The following is a 23,380-nucleotide window of genomic DNA, read 5'->3' as shown; positions in this document are numbered from 1 at the left end:
ATAAAAATAGAATTAGCTATACTTAATTTTCAGTTCAGAGATGACAATAAGAAATAACCTTTTAATCTCCTATTATTGCTACAAGTCATGTTCCAAACTAGGAATAAAAACAAGTGGTATTTTATAAAGAACTACAGATTTCCCACATCTAAATTTTTTAAGTGAGAATATAGCTGATCTGATGTCACTTTCCACATCTAAATTTTTTAAGTGAGAATATAGCTGATCTGATGTCAAAAATGCAGGGATCACCCTTGATACATATCCTATAAAGCTTAAAGAGCCAACATCTGAAACTGCCTAGATATTCTTACCTTAGCTTTGCGATAAAAGATTAAGTAGAAGCTTCACCCTCTATAACAAGTACTCAAGTTTCACTGGAGAGTAAAAGCAGAATAAGAGTACATTCTCAGTCCTGGGTTTTGGGAACATCAGCTTCTTCGGTTTCAAGCTTTATTCTCTTGGATACTGTGAGGTCATCACAACCTACTTGTTCTTTGACACAAGCAAAACCCCATGCTCAAAGTGACTGCAGACCTACAAAGAAACAGCTGTGTGCCATTCAGTTATCTGGGCCATGCTTCTCTGTGGTACAGAGAAAAATCATCTCTTTTTAGCCTGAAAGCAAGCACAGTTTTCCTTCTCATCTCCCACTATTCAGCCAATGTTTTTCCCCTTCATTTAACAAGGCCAAATTTTTAGCTACATCCATTTAAGAAGCTTGGGTTCTTTACCTAGAGAAGATGAAGCAAAAAGTTATAGCCTCATATAACAGAAATATCTGATTTTTATATATAAATATATATATATATGTTAATTTGTTTATTTGACAGACAGAGATCACAAGCAGGCAGACAGAGAAGGAGGGGAAGCAGGCTCTCTGCTGAGCAGAGAGCCCAATGCAGGGCTCGATCTCAGGTCCCTGGTATCATGACCTGTGCCAAAGGCAGAGGCTTTAACCCACTGAGCCACCCAGGCGCCCCCTCGATTTTTTTAAAAGAAAAGATTTAACACTATGTCAAGAGTAATAGAGAAAAAAACGATGTACCTCTGAAGAGAACAGACTTAAAACTTGAGAAAAAGACCACCATGGAAGGTGTAAGTTATATGACGAGACCATTTTGTAATACACCCCCACTGCGACAGATGTATTCCTAAGTGAGTTAGGAAGCAAGTTAAAGGCAAGACAGGATAGAATGGCCTTTATGTCAATACGGGTCAGAGAAGGCCTGTGCATTTACCCATGAGCAGCTTGCAGTATAAACAAGAGGCCTGCACCTCTCTGTGTCTTCGAGAACAGAATGCTGCAACGCTGGGAAACCTTCCCGGAGCACCTTCTAGAACAAACATTTCTGAACACTCAGGAACCTGCCTCTACCTCTACCTCCCCCCACAGCTGTGCACCTCAGAAACAGGTCCACCCTGAACGTGTTTCCTCTCCCCTACTCCCCGCTCCGGCTCCATCTGGAGATGAGGGGCTAGCCTGGATCTTCGGGGGTGGGAGGACCAGGCCAGCCTGCAACAGTGACTGACAGAGTCAGGCAGGCAGAAGCCAACTGCGTCCGCCTGGGCAGGCGGAAGCGACCCAAGGCAGCTGCAGTACCAGGTCGAGGTCTGAAATTCTGCTGTGGAAACTCCCTTCCTCGACACTCACCGTCCCCCGCAAACACCAACTACATTTAATATCCAAAACTGTGACTAGCAAGTCCAGCTTTAAAGAAGATCTCTTCTGTGAAAGAAGCCAGGCACAAGCAGGTCTCGGGTTCCCTTTGAACAGAGGAAACTTGATATCCTGAAGGCCGGCCAAAGAAAGCAGCCTGTGTTTCAAGGACATGCTTGTGATTAAGAACCTGAATAGTGACTGGACAGGGTGTGTGCAGGGGAGAGGGGGGAGGGCCAGTGGACACATATTACTGAATACAGGAAATGAGGTCTGTACTTGGGTTTTGACTTTCATTAAAATGAGCTTATGTTTCCCTTAGTGTATCTGTCCCTTAATGAACAGGTAATTTCAAAGAAAGGATGACGCTGAGACACCAATCAAATACATGGGGGGGAAGGGTGCTATAGATGACAGGGGTTGCTAGGCCTTTTTACTTAGAAGTAAAGTTTCAGTGCTTTCCTTTTATAAATTTTTGTCCACTAAGATGATGTTTAACTTACGGGCCAAAAATTGTAAAGAATTACTGCAAAGCACAGGAAAATACTAAACACATTACGTACAGCTGCTTGAATCTCGAGATGCCAGGTCACTGAAGAAAGTGAGTGACAGCTGTGGCTGCTTCCCCATGAGCGCCAAGGGGGCTGCCCACTGGCTTTTGCTGGAAGGAAAAAAACTAATTTCTCAAAAGATGTTCAAGTTTGCTCAGGCAAGCCAGACAGGGGTTAGGGGAATGCTTCTTTTCCGGCATGTCCACACCCCAGCGTGGCCTTCTCCCCAAAACAGCAATCACAAGACTGTAACTACAGCCCCAAAGGCTCTGCTAGACCACCCTGCAGACATTTCACTCATCCATGGTGAACATGAAGATTCGCAGGCAAAATTCTGTACACTGAAGACTTGGTATTATTAAATAAATCTGCATTTTAGCAAAGGTATGCCTGTAACAAATCCATTTAAAAAATAAGGCCTCTCGGGGGGCGCCCGGGTGGCTCAGTGGGTTAAGCCTCTGCCTTTAGCTCAGGTCATGATCTCAGGGTCCTGGGATTGAGCCTTGCATCAGGTTCTCTACTCAGCAGGGAGCCTGCTTCCCCTCTCTCTCTCTGCCTGCCTCTCTGCCTACGTGTGCTCGCTCTCTCTCTCTGTCAAACAAATAAATAAAATCTTTAAAAAAATAATAATAATTAAAATAAGGCCTCTCAGGGCGCCTGGGTGGCTCAGTGGGTTAGGCGTCCAACTCTTGGTTTCGGCTCTGGTCATGATTTCAGGGTCCTGAGATGGAGCCCCAGATCGGGCTCCCCACTCAGTGGGGAGTCTGCTTGAGATGCTCTCCCCCCCTCTCCCCTCCAGGGAGTGCACACTCTTTCTCTCTCCAAATTAATTAATTAATTAATTAATTAAAGTAAAATAAAACAAAATCTCTCTACATGATTGAGAGGTGGTAAAATGCTGCAAACTACAGGATACTGGGTAATTCTTTAAGCCCCCACACTTCACACTCCCTCACTGGTAGGATGGAAAAGGAAGAGTACATTGAGCAGAGCTGAAGGAAGGTTCAAGTAAGGCATCTGCTGGGGCCAGGACCAAGGGCACTGAGTAGACTGAGAGCATCACTGCCAAATAAAATTCCTCCTTCCCACTGAATACAGGTTGAAAAGAACTAAGAATTTCAAACTCTTCCAAAGCTAAAAGGCCCAAACCATCCCCATCTCACCATCTGCTCCCTTCCAATCACCTTTCCAACCTCTAAAGAAAAGAGCAGAACTACCACATTCTTTGTGGCAAGGCGTACCATGAAGGGCCCCATAACATTTTTCTTTTGTTCAGCACAGAAAATACAGCTGTGAGGTAGTGATATTACTGGGAAAATGAACATACATTAGAAATTCCCCACTGCGGTTCCTGGGGGACCTTGGTTAGTTGAGTGTCCCCATTCCTGATTTCAGCTCGGGTCTTGATCTCAGGGTGGTGAGTTCAAGTCCTACCTCAGGCGCCACACTGGGTATGGAGCCTACTTGAAAACAAAAACAAGAATTTCCCAAAACTGTGTTTTATTGCCAAAAGCAAAAGGGTGACTGAGTGAACAGGCCCTAGGAGTCAGAGTGCCTGGGGGCTCATTGTTGCAGTGCCATGTGCACCAATGTGGGGGAAAGCCCTGCAGGGGGGCCGCCCACCCCGTAGCCTCTTCCTCATCTCAGGTAGCTGGAGCACTTGCTGGTGGCCAAGACGTCCAGATTCCAAAGTAGAAGTGACAATGTGACCAATGTCCAAATGCTGGGATGGCGTAGGATTAGAACTGCAACTGAATAATCACGTTCCCCCAATTCCTTTAATTTACTGATAAAAAAAATCAAAAGTTCCTCTTCATCAAATTTTAAAAATTACGGAGCCTCTAAATGTTTCTACTTTGCCCAGAATTCATACACAAACCCAAAGAATTAAACTAATAAAGTATGAGTTTTGAAAATTCCTGACTAATAATTTCAAATATTTTTTCTAAGCTCTGAATCATTACACACATGCCAAAAGAGAGAGAGAGAGAAAGCTAAATTAGCATCACAATAGCAATGAAATTAATTAATAATAAATGAACAAACTAGGAAATCTGTTTCTTGGGGAGTTTTTATTTCCACAGGAGAAAAGCCAACACTAATAGGAAACGTAAAATATCTTGAATAAATCCATGAAATCCCTTAAGTAAAAAAGCAAAATAAAAAGAACAAGAACCACAAAATTCTTGAGTACCACTTTATAGTCCAAAATGGGGAAAGATAAAAAGAGAAGATGAAAATGGAAATTTGGTAGAGAAAAAAGACAGGAAAAGAGAGAAAAGCTGAAGGAAGGGGAAATAGCAAAGCTGGATGACAGAACCACAGAAAAACGCAGCATGCCAGGAGAAAACTGAGAGGAGCTCAAAGACAGATGTGTGTTTTGAGGTTTATGCTTCACTTTGGATTTTAGGGAATTATCAAAGTTACCTAGTGCGCTTTGAAAAGTTGGTTGTCTCAGCAGAGTTCATGGCTTTTCAAACTTAACAGCTACAGTTGCCATTATAAATAGAATAATCAGACTAGGAAAACATCATCAGACAAGCTGCAGTGACCACAGCCCCAGCCAGAGGCAAACCAGGAAAACGGCAGGACTCCCGGGGCTGGAGTCCCTTCTGGAAGCTAAAAAGAGGAAGTCTGAGAATGGATCATAATTCTGGGAAAAATACAAGCCCCTAAACCATGAGAAATCTGTCATGTTATCTTTACTACTCATCAAAATTTTCACTTAATCCCTGAAGCGATGAGCATTCCATTTAAAAATCAATGAAAAATTAACTGAAATGTAGGTTTCCCTTCAACAATGACCCCAGAGAAACAGCTGATGGACTCCAGTTTGGGACCTGCCGCTCGGGACTGAAAATCATTTCTTAAGAGAACCTGGGAGAGAATATTTGACAAATCCAGACACGCTGCACACACGAATCCCAGAGCCAAGACACTCCATGACGAAAGCGAGCACTCACAGCTTCCGTTTTGCCCTGAGAAATCACCAGTTTAAGAAAAATAATAATGATAATCATCACAGCTTCACTAGGATTTGGCTCAAATGTCACCTCCAGGCAAAATCGCTTCTCTGGCTCTCCTAGCACCCAGAGAATGGAGAATACTGCACTTTCATTTTGCAAATATTTAATAAGCACTTATTCTCTGCAAGGCTGTTACCATTGAAGTGAATTATTGCTCACAGACTTGAGCTCCTTGAAGGTCAAACGCTAGGATATGACTATTAAAATGCACTTTGCATTTAAAGCATCTTAACTAAAACCAGTGACATACAGAGTAACAGCAAAGCCAATTACTCTCCCAGGCCTCTGGCTTTTTCTCTCATTTTACAAATGTGCACAAAGGTCAAAGCACCACCCTCTCTGCACTCAAAAACAAAAACCAACACTTGGTACAGGCAAGCAAAGCCCACCCCACCACTCCCCACGGAGCCTGAACCTCTCTCAGCATTACCCACCGTGGGGACTCAGTACCAGCCAGTATCTCCTCCTTCTACCTCGTCCACTTGGCCTCTCCACAGCTCTTCAAAGTTGAACTCCCTGTGGCTTAACTTGCACCTTCCTCTCCCGGCCCTGAAAGGTTCACATCCAAGTTCTGCTTACATTTTACCCCACTCTTCTTCCTGGGCCATCTCAGCAACTTAACAGCTTCCAGTAGCACATGTCTCCCCAACCTCAATATCCTGTCCCGCTCCTCTTAGAGATCTGTATCTCCCTCCCCAGCCCACCCACACAATCGTCCCAGGAGACCTGGGTAGTGGTTTTTCAAACACACACAGTCATGGACACTCTTCCCACCAAAAGTGGAGTCTCACCACCACCCCCACCTCCCCCTCCTTGAATACGGGCTGGCCTTAGCGACAGAAGGAGAAGAAGTGTCGCCCAAGGCTAGGTCATAAAAAGCCACGCAGCTTCTGCCTGCCTCTGTTAGGAGTCACACCTTGGGAGCCCTTGGGCTGCACGCCAGAAGGCTGGGCATCCTGAGGCTGCCCTGCCCGCTGTCTGGTCTACGGCACAGTCTCCAGCAAAAAAGCAATACTCAACACAGGCAAGCGAATAACCATCATCAGACAGACCCGCATTGGCTTTTTTTCTGGAGACCATGAAGACGGAGAGAGGTGCCGAGGAGCCCCAACTGCTTAGGTCTTCCCAGTACAACTGCCCCTCACAGGAGTGAGTAAGCCTTCATGATCCCGTCTCATACCTCAGGTAGCTGTCCCCACCAAGCCCTGCCCAAATGACAGATCGATGACCATAATCAAGGCTGTTATTTTAAACCACTGGGTTTTAACATGGTTTGTAATGCAGCTCCCAGGCAACTGGAAAGATCTCAAACGTGACATACCCCAAACTAAATTCATTCTCTCCCTCCCTATATCTGCTCTTCTTTCTAGACTTTCTATCCCAGTTCCTTTTCCATGCAATCTGAAAGCCCCTCTCTACTCTTCTCTACCCTCAGATCCCCTCCACCCCTGACATCTGACACACAGCAGTCTCTCAGGAATCCAGCACCCTCACCTCTGGTGTGAAAATTAATAAAGGGAAACCTCCCTAAAATGGGAGTTGGGAGGGTGGGCAGGGGGAGCTCTCTTGCCCTATCCACTTTTTTTTTTTTTTTTAAGATTTTATTTATTTGTGAGAGAGAGAGAGCACAAGCGGGGGTTGGGGGGCCAGAGGGAGAGGGAGAAGCAGACTCCCCACTGAGCAGGGAGCCCAATGTGGGACTCGATCCCAGGACCCTAGGATCATGACCTGAGCCAAAGGCAGACGCTTAACCGACTGAGCCACCCAGGCCTCCCACCCTACCACTCTTGGAGTCAACTGCACACCCAACAGGAAGAGACAGGACCGCGCACACAGATACTATTTTACTATCCCAGCAGGAAGAAGGAAGGCTTCCTTCTGCAGCCCCCCCACCCACCCACCGGCCTGGCCAATGAGAGACGTCCCAGCTGAGCCAGTGAAAAGCTGGTTTAACAGAACACCCGGTTTAGGGGTGCATCGGTGGCTCAGTCTGTTGAGCGTCGGATTCTTGGTTTCAGCTCAGGTCATGGTCTCAGGGCGGTAGGACCGAGCATGGCACAAGACTCCATGTTCAGGGCAGAGTCTGTCTGAAATTCTTTCCCCACCCTTTCCCTCTGCTTCTCCCCCTGCTCCCACGCACTCTCTCGCTTGCTCTCTCTAAAATAAATAAATATGTATTTTTTTAAAGTAACTCCCAGTTTACTCCAATGGAATTTTTGTTTATGACAGTATTCTCAGCTTCCCACTTCTACAAGAGTATTCCTCTCCTTTGTTTGGTGGACTTCCCTGTGGTTTTGCCACAGTTTACCTGTACTGGATTGCAATTCTCTGTTATTTCCAAATAAACCCATCTTTTGGTAAAATAACCACCAGTCTTATTTCTTAAGAATAACACCGGCTAGAAATATAGTGACACCCTTTACCTGGTTTGCTAGTACCTTCTATTCAATGCCAAATTAATATTCAAAAACTGAACTCCCACTCACCAAACCACCTACTAATCGCCTACAGAACACAGTCCTGATTCCTGATCCCGGCACTCAGGACCGCTCACACCCCCAGCACTCCCCAATCTGGGTGACTACCCAAGATTCTGGATCCAGGGAAATTCTGAGGATTCACAAACACCTTTTCGCCCTTTCATGCCACAGCACCTTTGCCCATGCTGACTCTCCTCCGTAAATTCCCTTCTTCAGCCTTCTTTCTCTCACCGCTTACAAAGAACCCTGCTTAGCCTTCAAGTCCAAGTTCGAAGGTTATGTACTTTGAGAATCTTTTTTTTTTCTAAGATTTTATTTATTTATTTGACACAAAGAGAGTGATCACAAGTAGGCAGAGAGGCAGGCAGAGAGAGAGAGGGGGAAGCAGGCTGCCTGCTGAGCAGAGAGCCCCATGCGGGGCTCGATCCCAGGACCCTAAGACCATGACCTGAGCCAAAGGCAGAGTTAACCCTCTGAGCCACCCAGGTGCCCCGAGAATCTTTTCTGATGACCCAACCGGACTTGTTCACTTCCTCCTCCATGGGTTATGCAAGCCCTTACAACACCCCCTTGGAACACCCACTTCACTATAGGGACCTAGTTCTCTTGTCTGTTTCTCTGTTCTAGCCTGTGAGCCTGAGCACAGGCATCCTACCATGTTTGCCCCTAAATAAATTAAATGTTTGCTCTGAACCAGAAACCACAAACTGAGCCTTTTATGGAAATATCAAATATCCAATTTCAGAATCAATACTATTCAGCACAAGAGCTAGTCACAGATTTTAACTTAATTTTTTCTGATATCTGGAGTACTATCAGCAACCAGGAGGTATAGTGACTTATCCGGCATCTCATTCTCCAGAAAATGAGGACGCCAAATTTTGAACCCAGATATAACTTCAAGTCCAGCACTCTTTGCCCTAAAAATTTACAATCAGTGCCTTTGCACAAGGACAGACACACAGCCATATTCTGGCAAAGATACACCCCTCAGTTCCCCACTTCTGCGGCTGAGCCCACACCAGCGTGCTCTTCTGAACCACCTTTGAAAGGAGAAAGGAGACTGCATATAACTTTAGGTGGTATCATATGCTATGTAAAGACATGTATTTTATAGAGGAATATCCCAAATTTAAAACCCAGATATGTCTGTATTGAGCTGTCTGCCCCTGGAAAATTTCTTCTTCTATCTCTTTACACCTGTTTCTTCCTGCGTAAAGCAGGGATATTAAGAGCGCTGCTCACGGGTTTCTTATGAAGGTACCAGAAAAATGCATTTAGAACATAACCTAGCATATAAAATATACTCAGCAAATGCTGTCGCTGGTATTAGGAGGAGCAGGAGGAGTATTTTTAAAAGTGATTCAGTAAAAACCCCTGCTGAAAAACTCATGTAATTATAATGCAGGGCTGAAGCTGTGTCCCTTCAGATTCCAATTTTATTTTAATTAGTTGGGGAAAAAAAACACTTCTAAGAAGTATGAAGTACCTGTGGGGCTTTAAACTGGTTAACAAATGTAGCCTCAATTTTTCTGGGGCTCCTGGTGCTTCTCTTAGGGACAAGAGGTATGGGACAAAGTTTTCACGGCACTCACCACATCTGGCACAATATGTACAGGGAACACACGATCATTCAGTTTCTGTTTCCTCATTAATAACAGTCAGATCACCCACCAGCTTTACAAGACTCAAACAAAATAATGTGTAGAAAAATTAATAAGAGTTTTGCAAAAGCTAGCTGGTGGTATCACCATCATCACCAATATCATTCTGAGTTGTAATTCAAGTGATATACCAAAAGTGATATACTCACTTGACACCAACAAAATGATAGGTTGGTCTTCCTTTTGCTAAGTGCCCCAATGGCCAGAATGTTTACATTTTTCTCTCTTTGCAGAATTCTCAACTGCTTTAACTAGTAGCATGTACTTTCCACCACTGTCGACATGGACCCCTTACCCTTCTCAATTGTATTCAAAGAGAACTTCTAAAATGTATTGAGACCATCCATGCCTCCTAAAGTCAGGACACATTTAAGCTTTGGTAGAACAACAGAGGAAATGTATTTATGGAAGTATTTATTGAGCACTACATTCGACATGCTTTAGAGAACAGAAATGTAACCCTCACTGTCTCTTCCTCTATCTGTATATGTATACACACACAATCAACATAATTCTTCAGAAATAAAGTACCGATTTAGCTTCTCTTTACAGATTTTCAGTGATTTTTATATAAAACTACAAGCATTTTTTTTTTAGATTTTTATTTTATTTATTTATTTGACACAGAGAGAGAGAGAGAGAGATCATAAGTAGGCAGAGTCAGGCAGAGGGAGAGGGGGAAGCAGGCTCTCCGCTGAGCAGAGCCCAAAACGGGGCTCGATCCCAGCACCCCGAGATCATGACCCGAGCTGAAGGCAGAGGCTCAACCCACTGAGCCACCCAGGTGCCCTAAACAACAAGCATATTTTGAACATATATTCTTGTGTCCCTGCCAAACCATCATCCTTCCCTAATTCTTACCCATTCTATCTAATCCCATCTGACTCTATCTATGCTGGAAATCTTTCCAATTAATCATGTATAACAGGACAAATATTTATGGAGTGCCTGCAACATACACAGTTGACTGAGTGCTAGGAATACACATTTAAGAACATTCTTCTGTTCTAGTGACACTTTATTTCTAGTCAAGTACAGATCCCAGTGGGTTGGATAAACTACTATCTTTATTCCTATAGCCCTGTTGATTGAACCATCTGTTCCTTTTCATACCACAATGCCTCCAACAAAGCTCAGAATACAATGGGTGAAGTTTGATCCTAACAGTAAACTCCCAATCCAAAACTTTATCAAGATCACAGTCTATATATATATTTTTAAACTGACATTTATGTTTGCATAGCTGTAACATGAAATACACCATGCCTGTAAGCCGAGGCATGTAAATTAACAGTCCTTCCTAAAACCCCTATTTTTAGTAATGACTGATTACAGAAGTGTCAGAAGAGAGAAGACTTAAAGACACAGAGAATGAAGAACTGAAAGCTAGTCAGAGCCATGCAAATTACCCCAAAAAATGTCACCTAGAAAATATTTGCTCTTAATACTGTATTTTGTTAGTAAAAACATTATAAAGGTCTGACATAACCAAAATGAAAATAGAAACAGGAAAAATAAATATGTGCCACAAAACACAAAGATTTAGTAAGAGCATGAGGCAGGGACAATGAGAAGGCCCAAAACACACTAAGATCCCAAGTGTAAAAGGTGAGCAAGTAACAATCTCAAGTGGGGAAGAAAAATGGCTAATAACATATAGAGCCTCTCTAGTAAATGGAGAAATTTTAAATAAAAAGGGATGGCATTTTCCCCTGTAAAGTTCATAATACTTTTTTTGTTAAGGTAATGACATGTGTCTAGCAAACAAAACAACCAAGAGTGAAAAGACAACCTACTGAATGGGAGAAAATTCGTACAAACCACTTATCTTACAGGGGCTTGGTATCATAATTATTATAAAGAACTCCTACAACTTAACAACAATAACAAAAATAAATAATCCAATCAAAAAATGGGCAAAGGACTTCAACAGTTTCTCCAGAGAAGATATACAGATGACCAAGAAGCATATAAAAAGAAATTCTACTTCACTCATCATCAGGGAAGTGTGTATCAAAACCACAATCAGCTATTACCCCACACCCATCAGGACAGCTACTATCAACATACATACATACATAAATAAATAAATAAATAAATAAAATAAGGAGCACCTGGATGGCTCAGTTGTTAAGCATCTGCCTTCAGCTCAGGTCATGATCCCAAGAGTCCTGGGATGGAGTCCTGCATCTGGCTCCCTGCTCAGCGGGGGACCTGCTTCTCCCTCTCCCACTCCCCCTGCTTGTATTCCCTTTCTCACCGTGTCTCTCTCTCTGTCAAATAAATAAATAAAATCTTTAAAAATAATAATAATAATAAATAAAAAATAAAACAAAACAACAAAAAAACAGAATAATAAGTGTTGCTGAGGATGCAGAGAAATAAGAACCCTTTCAACCTCCCCCATTCATTTTTTGCTTCCTTCCTCATGCCTTCCCTCTTCCCGTTAATTTTTTTTTAAAGATTTTATTTATTTATCTGGCAGACAGAGATCACAAGCAGGCAGAGAGGCAGGCAGAGAGAGAGAGAGGGGGAAGCAGGCTCCCTGCCGAGCAGAGAGCCCAATGCAGGGCTCGATCCCAGGACCCTGGGATCATGACACGAGCAGAAGGCAGAGGCTTTAACCCACTGAGCCAGCCAGGCGCCCCTCCCCTTCCCTTTAAAAATAACTGCTGGTGGGGAGCACTTGGGTGGTTCAGTCAGTTGAGCAACCAACTCTTGGTTTCCGCTCGTGTCGTGATCTGAGGGTTATGAGATAAAGCCTTGCATCAGCTCCCTGCAGGGTGTGGAGCCTGCTTAAGATTTTGTCTCCCTCTCTCTCCTGCTCTGCCCCTCCCACCCCTTCCTGAAAGAAAAAAAGGAAGGAAGGAAGGGAGGGAAGAAGGGTGGGAGGGAAGGAGGGAGGGAGGGAGAGAAATGGGGGATGGGAATGGGGACAGACAGAGGAGAGGGAGAAAAGCTATGCCAACAGGATTTCTGTTGAATTTTCATCCAGACAATCTGATTCTAATGTTCATTTGAAAATGAAATCTGGCAAGAATAGCTAGGAAAAAATCTAACAATAAAAAGAAAAATAGAGGGGTGCCTGGCTGGCTCAGTTGGTGGAGCATGTGACTCCTGATCTCAGGGTCATGAGTTCAAGCTCCTTGATGGGCATGGGACCTACTTAAAAAAAGAAAGAAAAATAGAGTAATCAGGGGAGACCAGTCCTTCCAGGTATTTTTACATATTATGAAGCTATAATAACTCAGTTTAGTTGCTGGGAATGCAGAGATGGATCAATGGAAAAGAAAAGAAAACAGAAATTTCGTATATGAGAACAATAGTATTTCAAATCAATACAGGAATAATCCATTTTTCAGTGAGTGGTATTGGGCAACTAAGTAGCCAATGGTGGGCGGGGCTAAGATTCATACCTCACACTTTTTATCAAACTAAACTCCAAATGGATGAAAGATTTAAATGTAAAAAATAATACCATAAAAACAGAAACTCAAAGTGAGGATGGCATTTCTAAGAATGATTCAAAAGCTAGAAGATAAAAATGAAAACAGCCATCAATTAGTATTTCTACTTGGAAAAAAAAAAATCACTATCGAGTCAAAAGAGTAAAAGACAAAGGAGGAAAAAATACATTAGCAATTCATACCGTGGAGAAAGGGCTACATAATGCAATCGAGGGGAAAAAAAGAACAAAACAGAAATTGGGCAAAGTATATAATCTGACATTTCACAGAAAAATGAAATCTAGATCTTACACTTACCAAACCACCTTCATATTAAAATATATATACATATATATAATAAAACATATGCTAAGAAACCCCTCTTTCCATATAGGATAAGCAGAGAGGAAAAAGTGTGACAACACCCAGGCCCAATGATGGAGGGTAGCAGATGCCCACACACTGCTGGTGGGTAGGACTGGCACCACTTCTACGGAGCACGATTTCGCACTATCCAAACTGAACAGTCACATTCTTCTAAGAATCCTTCCTACAGACATACTGGCACATTTATTGGATGACTTGCATACAAATTGATTTGCAGCAGATTTGTTTTAAAAGCAACATTATCAGGGGAAAGCTAATTGGCCATCAATAGGGAACAAGTCAAACATCACCTATTATGATACATAACATGGTACACGTGCAGATAGCCATTAAAAAAGAAGCAGCTCTATGTAACACTATGCTGAATAATCTCTAGGACATACACTGTATTTAAGCGGAGGAAGTCAGGTGCTACAGGATTTGTGTGCTACGGTTTATATAATATAGCCACACACATATATATTCAAGTAAGTGTATGGATACCTACAAGCAGAGAATCTCTCTGGGTGGAAAGAGAAGAAACTGCTACAATGGCGGCACTGCTATCCAAGGGAAATAGCCCCCCAGAGAGACAGGAATGGGAGGAAGATTTACATTTTGCAACCTTTTAGTCAGTTTCAATTTTGAGCAAATGCTTTAATTACCTGGTCACAGTAGTGAAAAAGGAGTTACAAGGGGCGCCTGTCTGGCTGGGTTGGAAGAGCATGCCACTCTTGATCTCGTGAGTTCCCATGTGGGGTGTAGAGATCACTTAAGTAAATAAAATAAAACTTTTAAAAATTTTTAAAAAGGAGTTATAAAATGAAATATTCAACAAGAGATTATTTTGCGACTTGTGTAAAAGGATAGATAGAGGGGCGCCTGGGTGGCTCAGTCATTAAGCATCTGCCTTTGCCTCTGGTCATGACCCCAGAGTGCAGGGATCGACCTCCACATAGGGCTCCCTGCTCAGCAGGAAGCCTGATTCTCCCTCTCCCACTCCCCACCTTGTGTTCCCCTTTTCTCGAGCTCCCTCTCTGTCAAATAAATAAATAAAATCTTTATTTTTTTTAAGATTTTATTTATTCGACACAGAGAGAGAGAAACAGTGAGAGAGTTAATACAAACAGGGGTACTGGGAGAGGGAGAAGCAGGCTTCCTGCTGAGCAGGGAGCCCAATGCGGGGCTCAATCCTGAGACACCAGGATCACAACCCCAGCCAAAGGCAGACACCCAATGACTGAGCCACTCAAGCGCCCCTAAATAAAATCTTAAAAAAAAAAAAAAAGAAAAAGGTACACATATATGTACGGATGGTTATAAACCAGTTAATAATGATTTTTCACAATAGGATTACAGGTGACTTTTTCTTTTGCTCTGCGTTTTCCCATTTCTCTAAAATGAGAGTCACAGCTACCAAAAAGTATTTCTAATTTAAACAGTTTTTTAACTTCCACTAAACATTAAATCATTTGATCCCCTGGATATTTTTCTAATAAAAATACATGGCTAAGATTATGGTTTCTGTACCAAATGCAAATAAAATTTGGGAGAGTCTCAGAAGAGAGACTTTACAACAGTCAACAATTAAAACAGAAATAATGAACCCCAAAGGAAAATAACATAATCTTAGCCTACAACAAAAGGATTAGAAGCACATAAATGCAGGGGATTTTGCTGTTCTTTCTGGTTTTGAATTGTGAGTACATTTGCTCTTATTGTGTGCATAGATTATTCTGTTTTGAGATCCTGCTAAAGATCACAACCGCTCCTACCACTCAGCTTGGGCCCTAGAGACCAGGCAGCCTGCTGCACAAAAATAAATGCAGGAAGAGAATTCCAACAACAAACACATTAGCACCATATGGAAAGCGAGACTTGACCAAAGAAACCCAGAACTGGAGTGGGTCAAACGTTGAGATCTGCAAGCAGACCCTCCATACTGTTATCCATTCATCTCTACGTTTGTTTTACTTTAAAGTAAGTGACATCTCACAGTTCTATTATTTTGAAGGCGTAACTACAGTGCTGAAATTACAGTGACGTACCATTGTGTTATTTTTCCTGCAGTCTTCTCCTCTCCCTGGTTTTTGGCTGCAGTAGCCTTCCCTTTCTGCCTGAAAAAAAAAAAAAAGTTTTGGGGTGTGTGTGTGTGTGTGTGTGTGCATGTGTGTGTGTGAGAGAGAGATGTGTGAACTCAGATAAAATGCACTAATGGGTAGGGTGATCACCACTTCAATACAGCGCTAAACTACAGGTTATTACTAACATAAGACACAACTGAAGTGTAAATATTTATTCAGCACCATAAAAGGAAGCCAGGGTTGTTTTTTTTTTACACAATGTACGCTCTAGTTAGCAAGCTACACTACACTTTCAAAGTAGGAAGCACCACACACATTCAATGTGCTATGCTTAGTTTCTGGGTAGAAACTCTTAAGAGGCATAATGCAGTTTATGGTATGTTTTTATTTATTTATCTTTATTTTTTTAAGGCAGGTTTCAAATCAATTACTATGGACTAAGCTCTCAATATAAGAAGAATATCGTGTACAAAGTCTGGATTAGGAGAAGGTGGGGAAAACAGAAGAATCGGAGCCAGATACTGAAGAGTATTAGAACACATCATATAAAACACAAGGAAAACCGTTCTAAAACTTTATAGCTCTGTTAAATAAAAAAGGGAGCAAAGGAAAGATTCTGACGACTTCACATAAGGAAGGAGACATTTTCAATAAAGAAATTCAGTTAAGACAAGAGGTCAGGTATTTTATTTTACATCTAGAGTTGTATGGCTTTGTTGGTTTTTGTTTTGGTTTTTTTTTTTTTAGGGGACAGACAAATGCAACTCCATGCATACTAAAAAGTAAGTTAAAGAAATCTTAACATGTTCCTATGCGGCTTTAAGTACTTTACAAAAATCACAATTCAAGAGAGAATCACAGAGTTTCATAAACCTTCTTTCAGCCAGCATTGTTTGATAATGGACGCGCAGGTTTACGATCCCAAGTTCCTCTTCCTTTAAGCCAGAAGTTTCACTATAGATTCAATGAAGACTGAGCCATCCACTCTGCTAGTTCAAAGACCTCACATATAAATTTACCCTCCAAGTCCAACACAGCCTTATTAACAACTTTCTCTGCCTAACCACACAGTTCTGCTCCTTTAAAATACTGAGAGGGGAAAAAAGAACAGGAGTAAGTGGGGAACCAAGGAAGGACATCAGAGGTTCCAACAGCCAAAAGGTGCTCTTGGTCACTTTTCCTTTCCATCTTTGGCAGTCCACAAACATTTCTTCCTTTTTTTTTTTTTTTTAAGATTTTATTTATTTGACAGAGAGCACGAATGAAGGGGAAGAGGGAGAAGCAGGCTCCCCACTGGGCAGGGAGCCCGACTTGGGTCTCTATCCCAGGACCCTGGAATCATGATCTGAGCAGAAGGCAGATGCTTAATAACTGAGCCACCCAAATGCCCCTCCACAAACATTTCTGAGCACCTACTTTGTGCCATGGGAACAAAAAGGTGAAAATGCAAAAGAGACAGGCACATGGAACCAGAAGTGTAAGGGAAGGCCACGTGGTTGCAACACAGCAAAGCTGAGGGAGCCAGCTGACCTTCCCAAAGCAGGTGACTCATCTTTCATTCTGAGCTGAATTCTCAGACTCCCCACTTTAAGAGGATGGATTTCCCTTGCCCTCGAGGAATGACAATTAAAAACAAGAACTAACATGACTACCTGAGGAAAACATCTGAAAGTTAGAAACAGAAAGGCTCCTCTTATAAGCCAAAGAACTTATAAAATATGTCTTAAACACACACATGAAAAACTAGTCCTACAAAAACCACATAAGGTGCCATCAGCACAGAGGTACTAATGACTGTGATTCTCACCAGCCAAACTAGAACGCCAAATCTAATAAAATTAGTCACTCCATTCACTTACTCAAACAGCTACTTATCTAGTCTGACCAACACAGTACCAAACACAGCTACTCTAAAAACACCATTATGTTAAATATGACAATGTAAGGCAGATACAAATATGCATGTTCACATGTTTGTCATCCCGGACACCCTCATTAAAAGACAGACAGAATAATACTGGCTTACATGGTGGCTCCTAGGCCTTCTCCTAACAATATATTTAAGATCTGAGATGAGCTTTCTGCCTCAAAAACTTAAATATCTACCATGTTCAAATCACCACGTTACCCACCATGGACAAAGATGAAGTACATGCCTCTAACCTCAATAAGCTTAAATCTAAAGAACATGGATGCATATAAAAAAATATATAATGTGTTACTTATCATACATATATGCATACATAAATTACATATTGTATATAATGTTTACAATATAGGCACTCATATGTTAAGTGTAAGATCAATCTGAGGGGTGGGGGGAAAGAATGGGCTGGAAGGTTTCAAAGATCCCTACAACTTACCAAAAGTAAAATACAAAATAATATATATGGAATATGGCTTCATTTACATAAAAAGTATGCATAAAGGTAAATGCAAAGAGTAATAAGCAAAAACGAAAACTGTTGCGTTTGAACTCCAAATATGAGCAATTCCTATGCCCACTTCTTAAAATTTACCTTAACATTGTTACCTTTTTTTTTTTTTTTTAACCATTTATGTATCTTTCAAAAAGCGTGCCAGGCGGGGCGCCTGGATGGCTCAGTACATTAAGCGTCAGCCTTTGGCTCAGGTCATGATCCTAGGGTCCTGGGACGAAGCCGGGAGCCCAGTCCAGCACAGGTCACCCTGCTCAGCAGGAGTCTGCTTCTCCTGCCCCCCGCCCCTCCCCCACCCTCGCTCTTGCGCGTGCCCCACCCCCCCCACGAAATAAATAAAATCTTTTAAAAAAAAAAATGAAAAGCGTGCCACGCATCTGTATTATTACAGTTACTGGGTTATTATCACAACGATGAAGCAACATTTAAATATTTAATATTTAAACCTTTAAGCCATGCCCTCCTGTTTACATCTCTCTTATACAATAATTCTAGTGGAGACAATTTCAGTTGAGATCCTGTTCTCAGAAACAAGTGCATCCAAGGCAGTAATAATAAGACTATGGGTTTCACCTTGATGAGTAAAAGACTCCCCTTACCATGAAAAGCTCCCTTCCCCCAAAATAAACCCATAACCACCAGGACATAATTTAGGAACACCTCTCATATTACACGTATACGTCCAAAACCATCGCCATAGGCTCAGACGCCACCAAAGATCCTAACCACGTTACCTAAACGAGGGCAGAAAGTCTCAATATGGTGTAGGGAGGAGGGGGTGGGAGTCATGTTCCCATCCTGAGCGGCGAAAACGACCCACTGTCGTCAGTTCCTCAGTTTCCACCAGTTACAAGAGCTAGCTGCACAGTATTCCCTTCTCACTGCCTTCTACCCAAAGCGCATCACAGTCCGCAGCCCCGACTCCGCGAGCCTGGCGCCGGCCCCTTCGCCACCACCCAGAACCTTCCTTCCTTCCCTCCCTCTCCACCCCCTGCTCTGTCTCTCCCCTCTGTCTCTCGGTCTCTCCGTCTGCATCTCTCTCCCCCTCTCGCATACACACACAGTCGCGCGCGCGCGCACTCGCGGCCCCATCAGCCCGCTCCGCCCGCCAGAGCCGCTCCCTGCGGCTCGGCCCACCAGGATGCCGGAACCCGATCGGGAAGATGCAACTTGAAGAAGGCTCGGCTCCAGCTCCAGCGCCGGCGCCGGCCGGGGACGCCGTGCACCTGCTCCCGCGCCCGGCCGCGCGCCCTCCGGAGCCGCGCCCGCGCCCATCCCGGAGACCGCGCCCGCGGTCCCCGCGCCCTCACCTTGCTCGCCTCGGTCCATGTCTCCCGCCCGCCGCCTCGCGTCCTCTGCGCCTCCGCCGCCGGCTGCCGGTCCCGCTCGGATCGCACACTCGCCCGCCTGCCCGCCGCGCCGCCGCCGCGCCGCGCTCCTCCTCGCCTCCGCCCGCGACTCCCGCGAAGTCCCCTCCCCCGGAGGCGTCGGGCGCGGCGGCGCCGCCCGCCCTCGGCGGGGAGCGCCTTCCCGGGGCGTCACCCAACCACCTGACCCGGCCGACCTGTGCGCTCGGCCACGTCGGCGCGGCGGGCGGTGCCCGGCTGGGAGGGCTGGGCCGAACGGCTCGCCCCGGGAGGAACTCCGCCGCCGCGAGGGAGGAGCAGGGTGGCGAGGGGGTGGCAGCCACCGTGGAGGCGGCGTGCGGAGCGCTCGCCAACCCGCCCGGCGTTGGCGTCCCGCCCTCAAGTTATTTATAATATCAAAAGTTTCCTCGGAGGCCGCGAAGCTGCCCTTTCTCTGCCTCCGCGGGCCCCTGCTCCTGCATACTTACCCAGTAGAAAACACCGGAAGGTTACTTAGAAATGCCAGTGGCTCTTTGCTCCGTTAGAGTCTTCGCAGACTTCTGCTGCCAGAACATCCGCTGGTATCCTCAATAACCAGCGAAACAAGCAAAAGGGGGAAAATTACAAAGAATCTCTTTTCAGACAGTGCGGGTTTTTCGGAGACCAATTAGAAATGCGTTTTAAGGCTTCCTAGTCACTGATCAACAGTGCGAAGATCCAGCAATAATCATTGTCATCCGCGCTGTTTTCAAAGTGGTTTTTGCATTTACTCGTTTTCCATGATGCCACTTGGAATATGTCGTTCCGAGGCGGTACGTCAATTTCATAGGCCATCTAGGTCTGCGAGTGAGACAACTCTCCATTTGTGTTATGTACCTGGAGGCTCTGGCTTGACCTTCTCTCAGCATAGTATAAAGTACTCCACACGCACTAGGCTTTTATTAATATGCTTTAAAATTATCCGTAGTCACCTGAAGCGACTCCACGTTTCCTCCATGCCATTGCACTGTAAGTGAAGTGTAGCTCCTTCCTGCCTGCATCTCGAGCTACTCCGTGAAGTTTATTCTGTGGACCCCAACCAGAGGAGATCTCTCCTCTTTCATTTCTCCTACTCCCACGGGGCTCGGCCTTCTCTCTTGTGGCACTCACCCGGCAATCTCTCCAGCCACCCGGCTATAGCCCTAACTTTTTCACAGCCCTAAGTTAGAACCTATTAGTTTATAAGCTAGAGGAGGTCGAGGATCATTTTGGTCATCTTTTCATCCCTTTAATTATACCATGCATTGAAGAAACCTTTTAAGTATAGCTTTCAGGTTTAAATTTTAAAACAAGGCATACTGGATCTAGTGACAATCTAGGGTTTGTAACAAAGAGGCACAATGATAGGCTTTTTAAAAAATGATTTTGAATAGCTAATGGTAAAGTAAATTTTGACATTGGCAGAAAATTCTATAATGTGGTAAAGAATTTTTTACTAACTGCTGTTTAGATCTATTGTACAGAGATAAAAATCTGGAGAGATAATCTCTCAATGTATGGACTAACTTGTGGACACATAAATAGTACTTGAAAATTGTGTTGGTTGAAAATAGTATTTATTCTATTTGAATCTATTTAATTTGCTAGATGACTTTAATTGTATGTTGGAAGAAAAAAATGCCTTGTTTTGTGTATGTGGTTGTTTTTTGTGTTTTTTTTTTTTAAGAATTTATATGCTTGTTCACATCTGTGGCAGAGATGCCTGATACCTAGCCAATATCCAGTTTTCCCATTTTCCTTGGTAAAAGAACCCAAATATTGTTTGGGATGGCAATGTGTCCCGCTGAAACACTCACTGGTCACTTCAGGCTCCCTTGCCGCTGGTCATGACCCTCTGACACATTAGTGACCAATGAGATATGAACCAAGTTAGCTAGCTGGAACCGTCAAGAAATCATTTTAAAAGAAGACAGATTTGTCTTTTCTTGCTCTTCACCCTCCCCCTTCCTGCCTAGCAGGGCAGCAGCCATCTTGCAAGCGTGTGAAGAGAGCCACAAGCAAGGATGGCAGAGTAGAAAGGCAGAAAGAATCCGGGTCTTCAGTGGCATTGTGGAGCATCTTCTTACAGGAATAAAATAAATGCATGACTTTTTTAAGCCATTATAGCTGGTTTCCTATGTGGAACCAAAAGCAATCCTAACTGATATAACGTACCATTTAAAAATCCCTGTCTGGCCTGTACCAACATAGGTGGGTTCTTACAATCCTAAACCTTAGGCAAATACTAACTTAATTTTCTCTATGAGGTTAAATAAGCAGTGTTCATACCATAAACAACCCGGTACATGATATTTCCACAGAAGCCTGCTTTTCTCCTGTGTCTTCCTTCTACTTAATTCCCCCCCCCACCCCCACCCACAGAATCTGTACTTACAACTCACACTGTGTTAGGTCTGATATAAACAGAGCTTAGGTTTTAGCACTCTGGGGAATCTCTGGAGAATAGCTAGCACTTAAACAGAGCACCTGGGTGCATTTAGCTGGATCATCCCTTAAAAGGCTCACTCAGTACAAGGGAGACACACTAGATTTACTCTAGAGTGTTGTTGTTAATGATGACATGGAATTTTTTTTTTTTTTTTTACTTTTTTTCCCCCCCAAACTCCTATCCTTTGGTGAAATGTATGCAAGGAAACGTCCCCAAAAGCAGATGAATTGAAGCAAATGAGAATATTGGAAAGGATAGAAATAGAAGCTCTGCATTTTAAGTGGAAACTTCTACTGTCTGCCCTCATTGTACCCTTTCCCGATCAGCTAGCCAGCAGAAAGCACACCAAATGTATGCATGGTCAGATGCTCTCTGCAGACCCACTCTTCACATTTGTGGGGCCTGGAGCAAGGATACAAATGAAGGGTGCTGGCTTTCTCTTTGGGCTCTGTCTTTTCACCTAGGGTTCTGTGCTGGATTCATGTGGGCATGGCATGCTTCTCTGTGTGAGCAGCTTAGCCACATATCTCTGCTTTATGCGCCCTTTCCCATCAGCTACCCATGGTCATACCTCTGGTTGCACTCAAAAGGACTCTCTTGGGGAAAAGGGCAAAGGCCCTGAAAACATAGGTTTAGGTGGGAGACTTTGGAGCTGCTGGTACACAGTGCCTGGTCTGTAAACAGAGTACAGGAATGGGTGGGTGTGACCACGTGGCACCAAGGACTACTCACCCTGGGCAGTCTCTACAGCCTGGGTCCCCAGCAAGGGAGTCTCCAGTAGCTTGGGTCTAGGGTTGCCAGGTAAGAGATGGGATGCCCAGTTCAATGTGAATTTCAGATAAACAACAAAAAATTTTTAGTGTAAGTATATCCCCTATAATACTTGAAACGCACTTATACGAAAAGAAATTATTCATTATTTACCTGAAATTCTTCAGGGGCCTGTTTTATTTGCCAACTCTCTCAATCCAAAGTGTTCCTAAAGGCAGTTCTGGCTCCCTGATTAGTCAAATAACTAAAGGTAATTTGGCCCCACAACTTTGAAAAAGTGATCATTTTCCAACAGAAAGACAGACTCTTAATGTTTGAACCATGCAAGTAAACTAGATACATATACTTGGGGAGATTTTGGAAGCCCAAGTAATCAAAAACAGGTTTTGGAGAGATACTGATTTGATGTCTGGTAATTAAGACTTAATTGCTTACAAAAATATCATGACATCTTGTTTTCTCAGCCATGTAAAAGACTGACTATGAGTATGAAATAAAGATCTTTTAAAACGTGTATGGGGCGCCTGGGTGGCTCAGTGGGTTGAGCCTCTGCCTTTGGCTCAGGTCATGATCCCAGGGTCCTGGGATCGAGCCCCCCATGGGGCTCTCTGCTCAGCGAGGAGCCTGCTTCCTCCTCTCTCTCACTCTCTCTCTGCCTGCCTGTCTGCCTACTTGTGATCTCCGCCTGTCAAATAAATAAATAAATCTTAAAAAAAAAAAAAGTGTAAAAATGGGTATTGGCAGGAAAGAGCACTTCGTACTAATGGAAGATAGACATGTAAATCCCTGAATGTTAATAGAAAGTGATCTCACTTTATTGATTTAGGCTATGTTAAGAAAAGCCATAGACCACTTAATCTTCCTTGTATTGTTTTTTTAAGCCATTTTGAATTTTGTGTGTTTATCAAATTACATCATGGGAGCTGGGTGGGGAGGGAAGCACAGGGGGAGCCACAGTCCTTTTTGCCCTAGACTCTCCACCATCACTGTTCTCAAATATTTTCATCTATCCTTTGGACTATTGTAGGGTATAAACTGTGTCATTACATCTGGATTCAATAACGAAGTGACTAACAACATT

The 23,380-nt window shown here is 43.5% G+C and overlaps 1 protein-coding gene across 2 annotated transcripts in view; it reads right to left on the bottom strand.

Annotated features, from left to right (window-relative positions):
- The window catches only part of LOC308341927 (tumor protein D52), a gene marked incomplete at its 5' end in the record, with an annotated part of 228,157 nt that extends 208,959 nt beyond the window's left edge, over positions 1 to 19,198 (bottom strand). The window contains one exon of one of the 2 annotated variants that reach the window (XM_080802072.1): positions 19,026 to 19,198. In XM_080802072.1, the coding sequence (XP_080658198.1) occupies positions 19,026 to 19,044 (19 nt within the window). The remainder of the gene's footprint in view (positions 1 to 19,025) is intronic. The other variant, XM_080802073.1, reaches the window with a different exon arrangement.
- Positions 19,199 to 23,380: the final 4,182 nt, after the last annotated feature.

Source organism: Martes martes (assembly GCF_963455335.1).
Source record: "Martes martes genome assembly, chromosome: 4".
Lineage (NCBI taxonomy): Eukaryota > Metazoa > Chordata > Mammalia > Carnivora > Mustelidae > Martes > Martes martes.
The sequence above is the reverse complement of the archived record's forward strand: the minus strand, read 5'-3'. Positions and strand labels throughout refer to the sequence as shown.